Here is a 16976-nt window from a genome sequence, read left to right as displayed (position 1 = left end):
ATAGCTGAGCTCCTCCATGCCTCTTATCAGTTTGGCTGCCCTTCTCTGCACTTTCTCCAGTTCCCCGATATCCTTTTTGAGAACTGGAGCCTAAAACTGAACTGCATATTCCAGATGAGGTCTTACTAATGATTTGTACAGATGATATCTCTCTCTCTGGAGTCCATGCCTCTCTTATACAAGAAAGTATTTTGCTTGCTTTGGAAACCGCAGCTTGGCATTGCATGATGGGGTACTTTTCCTGTAATACCACATTATGGCCACTAGGTGAAAAAGACAATTCTAGAAACGCAATGTATGAAATAAAACTACCAACATTCATCACAGCTGGGAAAATGTGTGTCATTTTGATTAACCACTTGCCGACTGCGCGCAGTATATTTACTGCGGCAGTCAGCCCCGGCCAGGCAGAGTGACGTAGGTCACCGCACTCAGGACAGGAATATGGCTTCTCACCTGTATGAAGCCTCTGATGTATTTGAAGACTGGAATTTTGTGAAAAACATTTTCCGCACTCAGGACAGGAATATGGCTTCTCACCTGTGTGAGATCTCTGGTGTTTGTAAAGACCGGACATCTGTGAAAAACATTTCCCACACTCAGGACAAGAATACAGCTTCTCACCTGTGTGAGATGTCTGATGTGTGACAAGTGCTGATTTTCGTGCAAAACATTTTCCACAGTCAGAACAGGAATACAGTTTTTCACCCGTGTGAGATTTCTGATGTCTGTATAGATTGGACTTATCTGAAAAACATTTTCCACACTCAGGGCAGGCAAATGGCTTCTTTTCTGTGTGAGATCTTTTATGGACATTAAGTTCAGATTTAAAATGGAAACACTTCCCACACTCAGTACAGGAAAACCTCATATCTGTGGGAAGGACAGCACCATCCCTCACAGTCTGAGGTTCCTCGGGATAAAAGGAATACAATGGTTCAGCACTGTCCCTCACAGTCTGAGGTCCCTCAGGATAAGAGGAATACGATGGTCCGGCATTGTTCCTCAGGATAAGAGGAATACGATGGTCCGGCACCGTCCCTCACAGTCTGAAGTTCCTCAGAATAAGAGGAATACGATGGTCCAGCACTGTCCCTCACAGTATTAGGTTCTTCAGGATAAGATGAATACGATGGTCCATCTACACTGTGTGGTGCCGGATGGACATTTGAGATAGCCGGGTTTTCTCCTGGACTATACTTTGTGATACCCTGATCTTCTACTTTACAGTCTGGAGACAAAGTGAGACAATCCTCTGAGGTTTTCCTCATCTCCCATCCATCTACTAAAATAGAAATACAAAGATTATTACTAGACATCAGCAGATTGGTTCCCCTAAACCAGGACTCCGCCCACATCAGGCAGCTTTGTCTCTGAGGATCTTACAATTCCACCCTCAAGGTAACTAGTAAATGGGTCCTCTGATCTCCTACAAGTTCATTTCTTTATTCATGGACCTTAGTCTAACTTGGGATTTAGCAATGACAGGATGATCACATTCAGCATAAATCATAGGAAAAGGAGGAATGAGGGAAGTACAAGAACACTAAATTTCACACGAGTCACCTTTTCTAAACTGCGCTCCATACTACAAGACATTAATTAGGAGCGAATCCTAGAAACATTGAACAATGAGGAAAAATGGGAATGCTTCAGAAACATTAAATAAGGTACAGTATCGCCCAGTGCATTCCAATTGGCAATAAATATAGAAGAGTGAAGGATAAACCTGGATGGCTAAATCATAACATAGAAAGTCATATTAAAGAGAAGAAAGTGACCTTTAAAAAGTATAGCGGAGGGGTCATCATCAGCATTCCAACACTACAAGGAATGTAATAAGAAGTGTAAGAACGCAATCAGGGACACATAGGAGATGAGAGTAAAAAAATCCCAAGAATTGTTTTTAATATATTACCAATAAAAAAAGCAACATCAGCGCATATTGGCCACATAAAAGATGATGAAGGGAAGATGGTTACAGATGACAAGGAGAAGGCAATGGACTAAATGCTTTCTTCTCAGTATTTACGTGGGAAAAGGAGAGGTATAACAACCATGACTGTATTGTTAGAAACTCTTCGCAGGATGGACTCTTATGGCTTACAGAAGCCGGTGTCCAGAAAAGACTAGAAAAGTTTAACATAAACAAATCATTAAATCCAGATGGCTTACACCCAAGAATCCTCAAAGAACTCAGTCAAGTTATAGGCAGACCATTATTCTTAATTTTATAGACAGTATATTGACAGGAATGGTACCAGCTAATTGGAGAAAAGCCAATGTGGTACCAATATTCAAAAAAGGGCAGAGACATATATCTGAAAACTACAAGCCAGTCAGTCTAACATCAATAGTTTGTAAATTATTGGAGGGGATGATTAGGGACTATATGGAAGAATTTGCTGATGGAAACCATATCATTAGCAGTAATCAGCATGGATTTATAAAGTGTGGTTCCTGCCAGACCAATCTGTTTACATTCTATAAGGAAGTGAGCTGTCATCTAGATAGGAGGAAGCCTGTGAATGTGGTGTATCTGGATTTTTCCTACAAATGCTTAATCTACAAACTGTGGTGTGTAGCCATGGACCATAGAGTTTGTTCATAGATCAATAATGGATTACGGGAGCGTGTCCAAAGGGTGGTGATAAATTAACGTGTACTCTGGTGTGGAGTGGTAAGTGGGGTACCCCAAGGCTCTGTCTTGGGACCAATTCTGTTTAATATATTCATAAATTACATAGAGGATGGGATAAATGGTTCAATCTCAAAAATAAGCAGGGCAATAACTTCCCATCAGGATAAAAAAAACTTTACAAGAAGACCTGAATAAAATAATGGAGTGGGCAACTACATGGCAAATGAGGTTACTCACTAGGAGGAGAACCTCTGCAGGAATCCAGGATGGAGAAAGATCTGGGTGTCCTAGTAGAAGACAGACTCAGCAATAGCATGCAATGTCCGGTTGCAGCAAGCAAAGTCAGTAGAATACTGGCATGCAATAAAAAGGGTATTTACTCCAGAGGTAAAACTATAATCCTGCCACTTTATAAAACTCTGGTCCAGCCACATCTGGAGCATTCTGTCCAGTTCTGGTCACTAGTGTTGAGCGAACACGGACTGTATTATTGTGTGTGTATGTAATAATTGGATTTTTGTTACCCGAACACGGACCCGAAAACTTTACTGTATGTTTGGGTAAAAATCCGTGTTCGGTCATTTTATTTCCGGGTTTGTATGTATTGGCGCGTTTTAATGGCGGGCTTTCAACAGCCAATGAACAAGCGTTTAACTGGTGTGCCTTTAGCCATCCCAGCCATGCCTACAAATGTATTAGTAGCTGTGATTGGCCATCTGAAGCATGTCACCAAGTCTTTATAAGTTCGAGACGGAGCGCCGCTGCGTCATTATGCTGTAGTTCAGGGACAGAGCACACATCATATGTGCTGGCTGCTGATTAGGGACAGACAGGCAAAAATCATATTGTGTCCGAAAAGAATTGAGGGACAGGTCGGAGTGCTTTAGGCAGGGCGAGTTGTTAGGGCATTTTAGGGAGAGGCTTCTGATATTTAGGGTCAGTGTTCTACAATCGATTTTGCTGTGTGTGGGGGGTTTGCAGTGCCGACAGTGACCGATCTTATCGATCCTTTTAGGGCCAGGCTGGAGATAGGCAGGGTCAGTGTTCTACAATTGATTTTGCTGTGTGGGGGGGGTTTGCAGTGCCGGCAGTGACCGATCTTATCGATACTTTTAGGGAGAGTCTGGAGATAGGCAGGTGTCAGTGGTCCACATCGATTTTGCTGTGTGTGGGGTGGTGTGAACACAATCTTTTTGCCCGCTGAGGAGGGAGAAAAAAGTATTTTTTTATCAGACAGTCACTTGTGTGCAGCGTTTTTCATTCAGTGCTGCTGTGCTGACTGTGATAATACACTGCTGTGTTCACATGTGCTATTATTGAGTGATTTCAAAAGTTATACACTTTTTTCTATTCCACTATTCAATATATACACCCTTGGGTTAAAAAAATTAAAATTGTGGCATAGTGTGTACTAATCTAGTTAAAAATTACAAACTTAAAAAGGGGAATTTTCTTTTTTTTTTTCCCCATAGCCTGCAGCAGAGCTGACTGATATAAGACACTGCTGTTCACATGTGCTATTGATAAATCACCAATTTCATATCATATTTTCTATTCCGCTATTCAATCTACACCTTTGGGTAAAAACAATTAAATTGCGGGATAGTCTGTATCGGTACGTGTGAGATACACCTTTTCAATTTTTGGGGCGCATCTCATACTGCCGAGGATTTGAGGGTGCTGCCTGTTCCGAACTCCTCCTACTCCTCATCCTGCCTTTGGGGGGTACAAAAAATAGTAATTTGGGCCTAGTCTGGGTCTCTACGTGTGAGATACATACACCTTTTGATATCATATTTTCTATTCCGCTATTCAATCTACACCTTTGGGTAAAAACAATTAAATTGCGGGATAGTCTGTGTCGGTACGTGTGAGATACACCTTTCCAATTTTTGGGGCACATCTTATACTGTCAAGGATTTGAGGGTGCTTCAGTCTGCCTCCTGCCTGTTCCGAACTCCTCCTACTCCTCATCCTGCCTTTGGGGGTACAAAAAATAGTAATTTGGGCCTAGTCTGGTTCTGTACGTGTGAGATACATACACCTTTTTTTTGATAATATTTTCTATTCCGCTATTTAATCTACGCCTTTGGGTAAAAATAATTAAATTGCAGGATAGTCTGTGTCGGTACGTGTGAGATACACTTTTCCAATTTTTGGGGCGCATCTCATACTGCCGAGGATTTGAGGGTGCTTCAGTCTGCCTCCTGCCTGTTCCGAACTCCTCCTACTCCTCATCCTGCCTTTGGGGGTACAAAAAATAGTAATCGGGGCCTAGTCTGGTTCTGTACGTGTGAGATACACCACAGTTTTGTAAAATGTTTCCTATTCCGCTATTCAATATACACCCTGTTTGAGTGTAAAAAATTAAATTACGACATAGTCTGTATCGGTACATGTGAGATACACCTTTTTAAATTTGTTTGGCGCATCTCCTTCAGCCCCCGAGGATTGCAGGGTGCTTCAGTTTGCCTCCTGTTCCCAACTCCTCCTACTCCTCTTCCTCATCCTGCCTTTAGGGTACAAAAAATAGTAATCGGGGCCTAGTCTGTGTTTGTACGTGTGAGATACACCGTATTATAAAATTTTTCCTATTCCGCTATTCAATATACACCCTTTTGGAGTGTAAAAAATTAAATTACGGCATAGTCTGTATCGGTACGTGTGAGATACACCTTTTAAATTTGTTTGGCGCATCTCCTTCCACCGCCAAGGATTCCAGGGCGCTTCAGTTTGCCTCCTGTTCCGAACTCCTCCTACTCCTCTTCCTCATCCTCCCTTTAGGGGCCTAGTCTGTGTTTGTACGTGTGAGATACACCGTTTTTTATCATTTTTTCTATTCCACTATTCAATATACACCCTTTTGGGGTATAAAAAAATTTAATTGCGGCATAGTTTGCATATTTGACTGTGAGATACTGTAATGTTCTGCTACCTTTGGTACCCTAAATTACACTTTCCACAAGTGTATGCGCCCTACCATTTACTTTTGGAAAGGTGCGCATACACCTTTAAGACTGGAGCTGTCATCACTCAGCGCCGGACTAGATGGCTATTTAAGGCGTCGGTTCTCACTCACATGTGTTCGTTCAAACACCCTTATCTGGATGCTAACCTTGCTTGAAGCTTCCATGCTTGCAAGCTTACTTCGCTGACGGAACCTCGCTGCGCTGATCCCTGTATCCCGCTACTGGATCATCCGCCTCTCCTGAACCACCCTTCGGCTGTATCGCTAATAGTGCTAAGTACCCCACAGGGGAATTCTCTATAAACTTATACTAAGCTTACACTATCTAGCTCTGCATAGTAGAGACTGTTTATCACATCTGCATAAACTAGATTGCTAGCTCTTGAGACTACTGCTACTTTTCTGCACTGGGTTGATCTCTTTTGTATGTCCACCTGCTATTCTATCATCTGCTATCATACAACATTGCTAAACCTTCCTGCATCCATCTGCTACTGTCTCACCTTCAAGTGTCTATCACCTACCACCTCCACTCAACCTATCCCTCAACCTTCATCATTGTGTTACCACATGCATAAAGTCACTCTAAGAACCAGCTTGCTAATTGTGTGTATTTACTGGCTGAAATAAGACCTTCCACACATGATGAGTCATTGAGGTTGGGAATGGTATCTCAGCATATCTCTTACATGACTGCTGACGTGGAACTATTTCTGCAGCTGAAAATCCACACCATATAAAAACGCAGGAGCGTTACAGATACACCCGTGCGATACTGTTGTTGTTTTGTTCCGCTATTCAATAAACACCTTTCTAGGGCAAGATCATAAACTACAAAAATATGAGGAGACCGTCAAATAGGGGCCGTGGCCTGGGTCGTGGTGCTGCTGGTAGAGCTCCTGTTGCAAGGAGAGGACGTGGTCGATCTGTGCCAGCTACACGCAGAAGTGAAACACCTTCCTCAAGTGTGAGTAGGCGACAGAACCTGCAGCAGTATTTGGTAGGGCATCATGCGCCTCTAGAAGTGATGAGGCCAGAACAAGTAGAGGCGATAGTAGATTGGTTTGCTGCTGACAGTTGCCTCCAGTTCCTTCACATTGTCTCCCACCCAGTCTACTGCAGAAAGGTCAGAGTTGGCACCTGCAGCCAATGTCCAACCGTCTTTCACCTCACCCCCTTGCAAATCAGGCAAGCAGTCTGAGCCCCAAGTCATGCAGCAGTCTCTTCTTCTTTTTGATAACTCTGTCAGCAGGGTTTCCCAGGGCCATCCACCTAGCCCTGCCCCAGAAGTGGAAGAGATTGAGTGCAGCGATGCCCAACCACTTATTTCTCAAGATGAGTACATGGAAGGACCATCGCAGCACGTCTCCGGTGATGACGAAACGAAGGTGCCAACTGCTGCGGCACTCAGAATTGTGGAGACCGACAAGGAGGGCAGGGGTGAAGACGATGAGGTCCTCGACCCCACATGGAATGAAGGTCATGCAGGTGACCTGAGTAGTTTGGAGGAAGAGGTGGTGGTCGCACAGAGCCACCAGCACAGCAGAAGAGGGAGCAGGGTGCAGAAGCGGAGCGGCCGTGCCCTAGACACTACGCCTGCTACTGCCCAACGCAGCAAGGGAACGAGCGCACCAAAGCGAGCTCAAAGGAGTTCTCTAGCGTGGAAGTTCTTCAGAAAATGTGCTGATGACAGGACCCTGTGCAATCAGAGCCTGAAGCGAGGCATAAACCTTCTCAACCTGAGCACAACCTGCGTGATCAGGCATCTAAGTGCAAAGCACGAGCTGCAGTGGAGTAGACACCTTCAAAACCAAGAAAGGTCTCTGGCTCCTCCTGCTTCCTCTTCTGCTGCAGTCTCGGCCTCTCCATCCACATCTGTAGTGATACCGGCACCTGCCACCCCGCAAACAGAGGATCTGTCAGCAACACCAAAACCTGGGTCACCAACCATCTCCACAATGTCCCGTGAAAGCGTTCAGCTTTCCATCTCCCAAACACTTGAGAGGAAAAGGAAGTACCCCCCTACCCACCCGTGATCCCTGGCCCTGAATGCCAGCATTTCAAAATTCTTGGCCTTTGAAATGCTCTCATTCCGTCTGGTGGAGACGCACAGTTTTAAAAGCCTTATGTCGGTGGCTGTCCCACAGTACGTCGTGCCCAGCCGCCACTACTTTTCCAGGCAAGCCATCCCTTCCCTGCACAACCAAGTGGGGGAAAAAATCAGGTGTGCACTGCGCAACGCCATCTGTGGCAAGGTCCACCTAACTACTGATACGTGGACCAGTAAGCACGGTCAGGGGCGTTATATCTCCCTAACGGCACACTGGGTAAATGCAGTGGCGGATGGGCCTGAGGCGGATAGCAATTTGGCGCATGTCCTTCCACCACCGAGGATTGCAGGGCGCTTCAGTTTGCCTCCTGTTCCTAACTCCTCCTACTCCGCTTCCTCATACTCTACCGCCTCCTCATCCGGTCAGCGTAACACCTTCACCACCAACTTCAGCACGGCCAGGGGTAAACGACAGCAGGCAGTTTTAAAACTTGCCTGTTTGGGGGAAAAACCACACACCGCGCAGGAGTTGTGGAGGAGCATGGAACAGCAGACAAATGAGTGGTTGCTGCCAGCGAGCCTCAAGCCCGGCCTGGTGGTGTGCGATAACGGGCGAAATCTCATAGCAGCTCTGGGCCTAGCCGGTTTGACGCACATCCCTTGCCTGGCGCATGTGCTGAATTTGGTAGTGCAGAGGTTCCTTAAAAATTACCCCGATATGTCAGAGCTGCTTCAGAAAGTGCGGGCCGTCTGTGCGCACTTTCGGCGTTCTCACCCTGCTGCTGCTCGCCTGTCAGCGCTGCAGCGTAACTTCGGCCTTCCCGCTCACCACCTCATATTTGACGTGCCCACAAGGTGGAACTCCACCTTGCACATGCTGGAAAGACTGTGTGAGCAGCAGCAGGCCATAGAGGAGTTCCAGCTGCAGCACGCACGCGTGAGTCGCTCTGCGGAACAGCACCACCAATAACTGGGCCTCCATGCGAGACCTGTGTGCCTTGTTGCGCGGTTTTGAGTACTCCACCAACATGGCCAGTGCCGATGACGCCGTTGTCAGCTTAACTATCCCACTTCTATGCCTCCTTCAAAAAACAATTCGGGCGATGATGGAAGAGGATGTGGCACAGGATGAGGAGGAGGAGGAGGAGGATGAAGAGGTAACATTTCCAAGGCTTTCAGGGCAGTCATTCGCAAGGGGCTCCAAGGGTGGGTTCCTGCACACACAAACGCCAGGGACACAATTGTCCAGCAGGGGCACAGTTCTGGAGGATGAGGAGGAGGAGATGGAACCATGTTCACAGCAGGGTGGCACCCAGACCAGCTCATGGCCATCACTGGTGCGTGGCTGGGGGGATACAGAGGACGCAGACGATACACCTCCCACAGAGGACAGCCTTTCGTTGCCTCTGGGCAGCCTGGCACACATGAGCGATTACATGCTGCAGTGTCTACACAACGACCGCCGAGTTGCCCACATTCTAACTTGTGCTGATTATTACTGGGTGGCCACGCTGCTGGATCCCCATTACAAGGACAACGTACCGTCCTTAATTCACTCACTTGAGCGCGATCGCAAGATGCGGGAGTACAAGCGCACGCTGGTAGACGCGATGCTGCTGGCATTCCCACCTGACAGCGGGGCCACAGTGGAAGCACAAGGCCAAGGCAGAGGAGGAGAAGGAGGAGGAGGAAGAGGTCGCCAACGCAACCAGGGCACCGTCAGCACCTCAGAAGGCAGGGTTAGCATGGCCGAAATGTGGAAAAGCTTTGTCAGCACGCCACAACAAACAGCAGCACCAGCAGCTCATATGGAAAGTCTTAGCAGGAGGCAGCATTTTACCAACATGGTGGAGCAGTATGTGTGCACACGCCTAGACGTACTGAATGACGGGTCTGCCCCCTTCAACTTCTGGGTCTCCATGTTGGGCACATGGCCTGAGCTTGCCCTTTACGCCTTGGAGGTGCTGGCGTGCCCTGCAGCCAGTGTATTATCTGAACGTGTATTTAGCACGGCTGGGGGCGTTATCACAGACAAGCGCAGCCGCCTGTCCAGAGACAATGTGGACAAGCTCACGTTCATTAAAATGAACCAGGCATGGATCCCACGGGACTTTTCCGTACCTTGTGCAGAATAGAGATGGATACCGACCTTACCCAGCCATTGTTCTATTTTTGCTCTTTCTCACTCTTTTGGGGTGTACCCTCATTTAAAATGACTGAAAAAAAAGCAGTGTTGGCTACCTCGTCCTCCTCCACCGCCGCTTCCACCTACACCGCCCATAGGTGTGCGCAGCCTATTGCATTAGGGTGTGCACCCCAAAGTTTAAATACACATGCATGTGTTTGCCTACATGTACATGGCCCCGATACATTACTCTCCCTGCTGGCAAAGTGAAATAGAAGTGTGTGGCACTTCTCTTATGGCAGAGCAGGTCCGAGGGAGATCTTTCCCATCTCCTCACTGGCAAACAGAGCGATAATGCTAATGTGCCCTAGGTGATTAGGGTGTGCCCAGGCACACCCGGCACACGCCTATGACACCGCCACATCCACCACCACCTCAACCTCCCTCCTACTCCATATGGGCCTCGTCCTTCAGAGATGAAGAACATTGTTTTATTTTTCAGTTTTTTTTGTTGTTTTAAGTTATTTCACTATCCACATTTGTTTGCAGAGCACTCGCCATGCTTTTAACTTCATTTTGCTGTCATTTGCAGCACTCTAGCCCTTTCCATTGGTGTTTTACAGCCATTTTAGTGCCTGAAAGTTCGGGTCCCCATTGACTTCAATGGGGTTCGGTGTCCGGGTAAAGTTCGGAAAAAGTTCGGGACACGGACCCGGACTTTTTTTTAAAGTTCGGCTGAACCCGGTGTCCGCTCAACTCTACTGGTCACCAATCCTCAGGAAGGATGTGTTGGAACCAGAAAGAGTTCAGAGAAGGGCAACAAAATTATTAAGAGGACTGGAGAACCTCAATTATGAGGAAAGACTACAAGCACTAAACTTATTCTCTCTGGAGAGGAGATATGATAGCGATATACAATTACCTCAATGGTGATCCCAGCGTAGGGAGCAAACTATTTAGTCTCAGGGAGTGTAAGAGGACACGTGGCCACACAATGAGATTGGAGGAAAAGCTGTGTAGGGGGATTTTCACTGATGTGGAACTCTCTTCAGAAATTGGTGGTGTCAGCAAGGAGTATTGATAGTTTTTAAAGACTCTTGGACTTGCATCTTAGTGAAGACAACATACATGGATATGGGAAATGATTATCGACATTGACACACATACACCTACACAGGTTGAACTGGATGGACTAGCGCCTTATCTCAACCTTACCTACTATGAAACTATTTAGGCAAAGCAAAATGCGCCTCTGAGTGCAGCTAGTGATACTTTATTGCACACACGAAATTTGCACACTTACAGGATAAATTTAATATAGCGTCAGGGGACGTCATTACACCCAATACGGTCCACAATGCAGAGATCCCACACCGCTGCCTCCCATCTCCTGAGACTGCACTCAGTGACTTGGGTCTGAGACTATACAGACATATCCCCCCACCCGGCACAGCCAGCAGACAACACAGTAAGTAACCCTGGGAGAATTGTTGGGCATGGGGCAGAAGACCCACATCACATACCCCAGGTGCCTACGTCTAGTATAGCCTATGGTTAAAATCAACATTTTGCTGCCAGCTGAACCCCAGAATCTCCATAAATCCAGTCTAAATACATAGATTGTATCTGCAGCACAGAGAAGGAAGGTTATCCAAGAGAAATACAGGAATACAGGATGGGGAACACAGCTCGGGAAAGTGACCAGGGGATTACAGGCTGATATCACCCAGTCCTTGCCCGACTCTGGACCAATCAGTGAGCAGTATGTGTGGAGGAATGTATTTAGTGTTAATGACCAACCTGTGCTGATCTCTGTATGAGTGTCCTCCCCTATAAATGTCCCCGTTATTCCATCCTCCTCCATAGACTGCTGATCATCCCTCACATACCTCTCTTCTTTTTTTGCTTCAACCTCAAATTCTATATCGATTGGATCTCCACTCTAAATCAAGAATATGAGAGTGAATATCATCTGTAAACTATAATCTCACATACAAATCCACACATCATCTCCATTGTCCATGTTCTAGATGCTCCATTCCACCAACCTTGTAATGGTGAGGGATGGTGTGATCTTCCTGTGTGGAATCCCAGGAATACAGAGGACGGGGACATCTCACTGATGGCTTTCTATAGCTGGATGACTCCTTCATGGTATCCTGGTACAGATTTTGGTGTCCTTTTACAAACTCTGACTCTTCCATCACCCCATCCTCACCATCCTCCTTTTTTATCTCTTCTTTAACTTCAACTTTAGAATCTCTCAGGTTTCCACTCTGAATATATAATAAAAATGACATCAATGGTAACAATGTATATAATGTACAGATCCTAATTCCTAATGATACTATCAGTGATTGTTCCTCATATACCTGATGATGTGGTCTTCCTTTGTGGAATCCCAGGAATACAGAGGATGGGGACATCTCTCTAGTGGGTTCCTGGTATTTGGTGGCTCCATCATATCCTTGTGTCCTTCTGAAAACTCCTCCATCACTCCATACTCCTCATCTTCCTCTTTATACTCTTCTTTAACAACAATATTATAATCCCCAAAGTTTCCACTCTGGAAGATATAATACAACATTCATTGTAACAAACATGCTGTGTATAAATCATAACTACCAATAATTGTCAATCATCTACCTGATGATGGTGAGGGACGGTGTGACCTTCCTGTGTGGACTCCCGGGAATACAGAGGACGGGGACATCTCTCTGGTGGGTTCCCATTACTGGATCCATCTGTAGGAAACACACACACTGACTGAATACATTGTTTCTATGTGTTTATCAGATGATGGGGGATCTAGGTGGATCCTCCGTACTGCTCTCTCCTTTACAATAAAGTCTCCTCTTACCCGGTGATGTGAGGGGCGGCTGATTCTCCATCATGACGTCCTTGTAGAGATCCTTGTGTCCTTCTAAATACTCCCACTCCTCCATGGAGAAATAGACAGTGACATCCTGACACCTTATAGGAACCTGACACACACAATGATACAGTCACCATCCAGACACATCCCTTGTCTGTTATTGGATAATGTCCCAGAATTCCCAGCACCGCTCACCTCTCCTCGATGATCTCTCTGGGGACTTCTAGAATCTTCTTTGTATTTTTCTATTCTATCAGGGAGGGAGGTGGAGGCAATGTGATGGTCATTTGATCTCCAGATTTCACACGAGGAAAACTCTATATCTAAACACAAATAATAAAATCAAATGATATTTCCAGAAACCTCCTCACCTCACCATTCAGGTTTCCATTTGATTAAAGCCCCACCTCAGGCTGAGGTATAATTTACCCACACAGGACCCCCACACTGCGCAGGGTAAAAGCTTGTTGCAGACACTCTGACATCATTACATACAATGCAGGACCAACCGTCCCACTTTGCTAATGAAGATGCCAAGGGTCCGTCCACATCCTTAGAGCATCAGAAACAAAAGACAGATGGAGGGACATTGGGGGGAGGAGCTGTGAGGTCAGAGTGATATCATCAGACATATAGACTCTGAATGGAGGGACATTTGGATGGGGAGATTTGAGGGGCCCTCTATATGAGGCTCCCGTGCAAACCAAATCATTGTTCCTGGGTGCCTCCCACTTCTCCTAAACTGAAGAGTGAACTTTGACCTTTACCATGCAGAGATCTGTCAGGAATCTGTGAAAGTAATCTCTCATGTGAGCAGGTGACGTGCGGAGGAATGGAGTCTAAATAGCAGACATATTTCTCCAGAGCTACTAATGGTGGGGATGGATTTTGCTGCATGCTGGTGCCAAGTTTCCACCCCTCTGGGGTCACTGCAGGTGTGGAGAAAAGCTGTGTAAGAGGATATGGAGGAGAGATGAGGAGGAGATCCAAGAATCAGGATAAAGGTCAGGACAAGCAACAGACGAGCGCATCCAAGAGATCCAAGAGCCAATAGCTTCATCACTGATCTGTGTATTCTGAGAGCGGAGGAGCGCCCCCCATTGTCAGAATACAATAGTGCAGCAGGGAGGATTCCCCAATCCCCCTCCAATGTGTGGATGGGGGAATTGCCTCAGTTTTTTTCCTCTTAGTCCACTGCCTGAACAATAAAAAGGAACCATATATGGCCAGCTTTATATAGCAAGATATATTATTCATCAAATGATCCCCATGAAGGGGTTAATCAACGTATTACCTCCTTTGCCGCCAGATCCTGCATTGTCTTCTCTCTATGTCTACTAAATGGAATGGCCTGCCTGTACCTGACATCACTTCCTGTCTGTACCTGACATCACTTCCTGTCTTCCACAAAGACTTCCTGTCTGGTAAAAGTGAGATCACCACCTTATGGAGCTCAGAGGAACGGCAGCCCTGAGAACCGTCTGGTAGTGTGAACACGGCCTTGTGCTGTGTGTGTATGTATTGTATATCCTTCCCCTTTCTCTCCTCCCTGAGTGTGTATGAAGAGGCGGAGCTCCTGCTGGAACAGCGGTCGGAGGAGGAAGCTGAGTCTAGGAGGGAGACTGACAGAAAGCGCAGCAGATTTGCAGGAGTGAGCGAGGAGGATCCAGTTCCTTTGCCATCGGAGGTGAGGAGAGTGTGAAGGATGTTTGTGCCTTTGGTAGCTGAAAAGCTGGGAGTCATATTGCTCTGGTGAGTGGGGAAGCACTACTAAGGGGGCGCCCTCACCATCACGTGTGTAAGAGGTGTAAGAAGGCGTGGCTACACTACAGCTGGCACAGTTTGGAGCACGGAGAACTTTCACACCTTATCAACTTTTCATTCATTTGTGGAGTTTTATTGTGCAAAATAAATTAACTGAAGCAACTGCAAAGTGGAAGCAGTGGACTTGCGAGAACACTATATTGAGTACATAACTATGAATACATGAATTTGCACAGATTTTTACTTTAAAGAAAATATTATAGAATTAATGAAGTAGGTGCAAAGTTGAAGCATTGGATCTGCACGGAACAGCTTCTTGAGCACAAAGCACTTTATGTTGTATATGAATTTGCACATGGATCAGTTTACATAATTTATTGATAAACACCATAAGATGAATGAAGTAGGTGTAAATCTAGACCTAGGGAACACAAGGGAGGTGGAGTTGGAATCCTCCTATCCTCACAGAGCACCTTCCAGGTTCTTCCCTCTCCTCCCTCTCATCATTTGAAGCTCACTGTATATGTCTATTTTCTCCAATCTCCTCTAGAATTGCTGTGATTTATCGGCCCGCTGGACCGGTATTAATTTTCCCTGATGACTTCTCTGCCTGGCTGCCCTACTTTCTCTCCTGTAATTCCCACAATCATTCTCAGCGACTTCAACATCCCTTCTGCTACTTCCAAACTTCTCAGTCTAACCTCCGCATTTGACCTGAAGCAATGGATACACATAGTTACATAGTAGGTGAGATTGAATAAAGACAATAGTCCATCCAGTTCAACCTGTGTAGGTGTGTGTGGCCGTAATCATCTCGCATACCCCTGAATGTTCTGATTCTTGAGATGTACGTCTAAGAGTCTTTTGAAAGCCACCATACTTCCCACAGAAACCACCTCTTGTGGTAGAGAATTCCACAATCTTGTAGCCCTAACAGTAAAGAACCCCCCTTGTTGCATGAGGTTAAAACCTTCTGCTGGTGGCCACTAGAGGCAGAGGAGAGCACCACGTGGGGAGGAGAGGCAGAGGAGAGCACCACGTGGAGAGGAGGGGAGCTGTGATTGCTGTGCTGTGAACGGAAACAGACATCGGGGGAACAGCTGAGGGAGACTCGACAGAAGCCAGTAACTGAAGGGGGACTGCCAACACAACGTGACAGACACCAGGCGGTGGGGACAGTACTGCAGGCGTGCAGGGACTGACTGACAGGACAGGAGACAGCAGAAACGTAAGTGTGCTGAATCAGCTGTTTGGCTGAGTGAGGGGGAGGGGATCACACAGACAGCGTGTAGAGAGACTGCCAGGGGGAGGCTGATGGATCTTCCATCAGACAAGGACAGACCAGGGCAGACAAGCAGTAGATCTGACAGTACCTTGATACCTGCAAGTACCTGGGACCACTGAATGGCGGCAGCAGCGGAGGACGGCCAGGGGGGCTGAAGGACTGGGAGTGAGCTGGTGACCCGGAACAGCAGCACGTGAGTAGGTGACCGATCAGCTGTTTGGCAGCTTGTGGGGGGGGGAACCAGAGGGGAATAGCTAGGGACTGTAGGTGACTGACTGCTCTGCGACTGACCGGGTGGTGCGACTGAGAGTGTTGTGCGACTGAGAGTGTTGTGCGTCTGACCGGGCTGTGCGACTGAGAGTGTTGTGCGTCTGACCGGGCTGTGCGACTGAGAGTGTTGTGCGTCTGAACGGGCTGTGCGACTGAGAGTGTTGTGCGTCTGACCGGGCTGTGCGACTGAGAGTGTTGTGCGTCTGACCGGGCTGTGCGACTGAGAGTGTTGTGCGACTGAGAGTGTGGTGCGTCTGACCGGGCTGTGCGACTGAGAGTGTTGTGCGACTGAGAGTGTTGTGCGTCTGACCGGGCTGTGCGACTGAGAGTGTTGTGCGTCTGACTGGGCTGTGCGACTGAGAGTGCGACAGAGAGTGTTGTGCTACTGAGTGTCAAGTGAGTGTAGCGGAGTACCAGAGGGTGAGAAGGTAGAGTTAGGAAGCCAGGAAACAGCCACACAGGACAAACTTTAATTACTAAATCCCCATTAGATTAGATTAGTAGGTACAATGCCTGGCGGGTGTGGAGATGCGACTCGGTGTACATCTTGTGATATGTATGCGTTCCTCGATCATGCGATCAAGGGCGAATACAAATGCGCAAAATGTAAGCACGTTGCTTCCATTTCCTGAATCTAGGGAGGCAGCTGGCAACACTGAGCCAAATGTCCATACCGAAGGAGAGCCAGGATCGTACCAGTCAGACACAGGCAGGGGCCTGCACAGAGGTGGGCGGAGTATTGGAGGTGCAGGCATCAGAGCAGAGTAGAGGGGTGACAGTTAGGAGGTGTAGAAGGGGACAAGGCAAGGAGGCTGGTCCCGGCTGGAGCACCCCAATAGATACGCCCCGTTGCATGATGTTGGGGAAACCAGTCAGGGAACAGCATTGCTGGAGCAGAGCGACGCCCCTAGCTGCCAAGGGAAGAACTCTTCCAGTGAGGCCGGGAGAAAGGGAAAGGAAAGACAGGTGCTGGTGGTAGGGGACTCAATTATTAGAAG

General features: G+C 47.0%; 3 protein-coding genes across 3 annotated transcripts in view; 2 read left to right on the top strand and 1 right to left on the bottom strand.

Moving 5' to 3' along the window:
- LOC309548854 (uncharacterized protein) overlaps nucleotides 1-12806 on the bottom strand; it is a gene marked incomplete at its 3' end in the record, with an annotated part of 34192 nt that extends 21386 nt beyond the window's left edge. The window contains exons 1-2 of the mRNA XM_082248788.1: nucleotides 12645-12806; nucleotides 12431-12528 (exon numbers count right to left, since the gene is read on the bottom strand). Coding sequence (XP_082104914.1) covers nucleotides 12431-12528; nucleotides 12645-12729 — 183 coding nt within the window. The 5' untranslated portion in view covers nucleotides 12730-12806. The remainder of the gene's footprint in view (nucleotides 1-12430; nucleotides 12529-12644) is intronic.
- Nucleotides 1-16976, top strand: part of LOC309550245 (uncharacterized protein) — a gene marked incomplete at its 3' end in the record, with an annotated part of 2091994 nt that overhangs the window by 1334699 nt on the left and 740319 nt on the right.
- The window catches only part of LOC309548840 (uncharacterized protein), a gene marked incomplete at its 3' end in the record, with an annotated part of 295113 nt that continues 292442 nt past the window's right edge, over nucleotides 14306-16976 (top strand). The window contains exon 1 of the mRNA XM_082248776.1: nucleotides 14306-14346. The remainder of the gene's footprint in view (nucleotides 14347-16976) is intronic.

The sequence above is a fragment of the Pelophylax lessonae genome (assembly GCF_965119305.1).
Source record: "Pelophylax lessonae genome assembly, chromosome: 3".
Classification (NCBI taxonomy): Eukaryota; Metazoa; Chordata; class Amphibia; order Anura; family Ranidae; genus Pelophylax; species Pelophylax lessonae.
The sequence above is the reverse complement of the archived record's forward strand: the minus strand, read 5'-3'. Positions and strand labels throughout refer to the sequence as shown.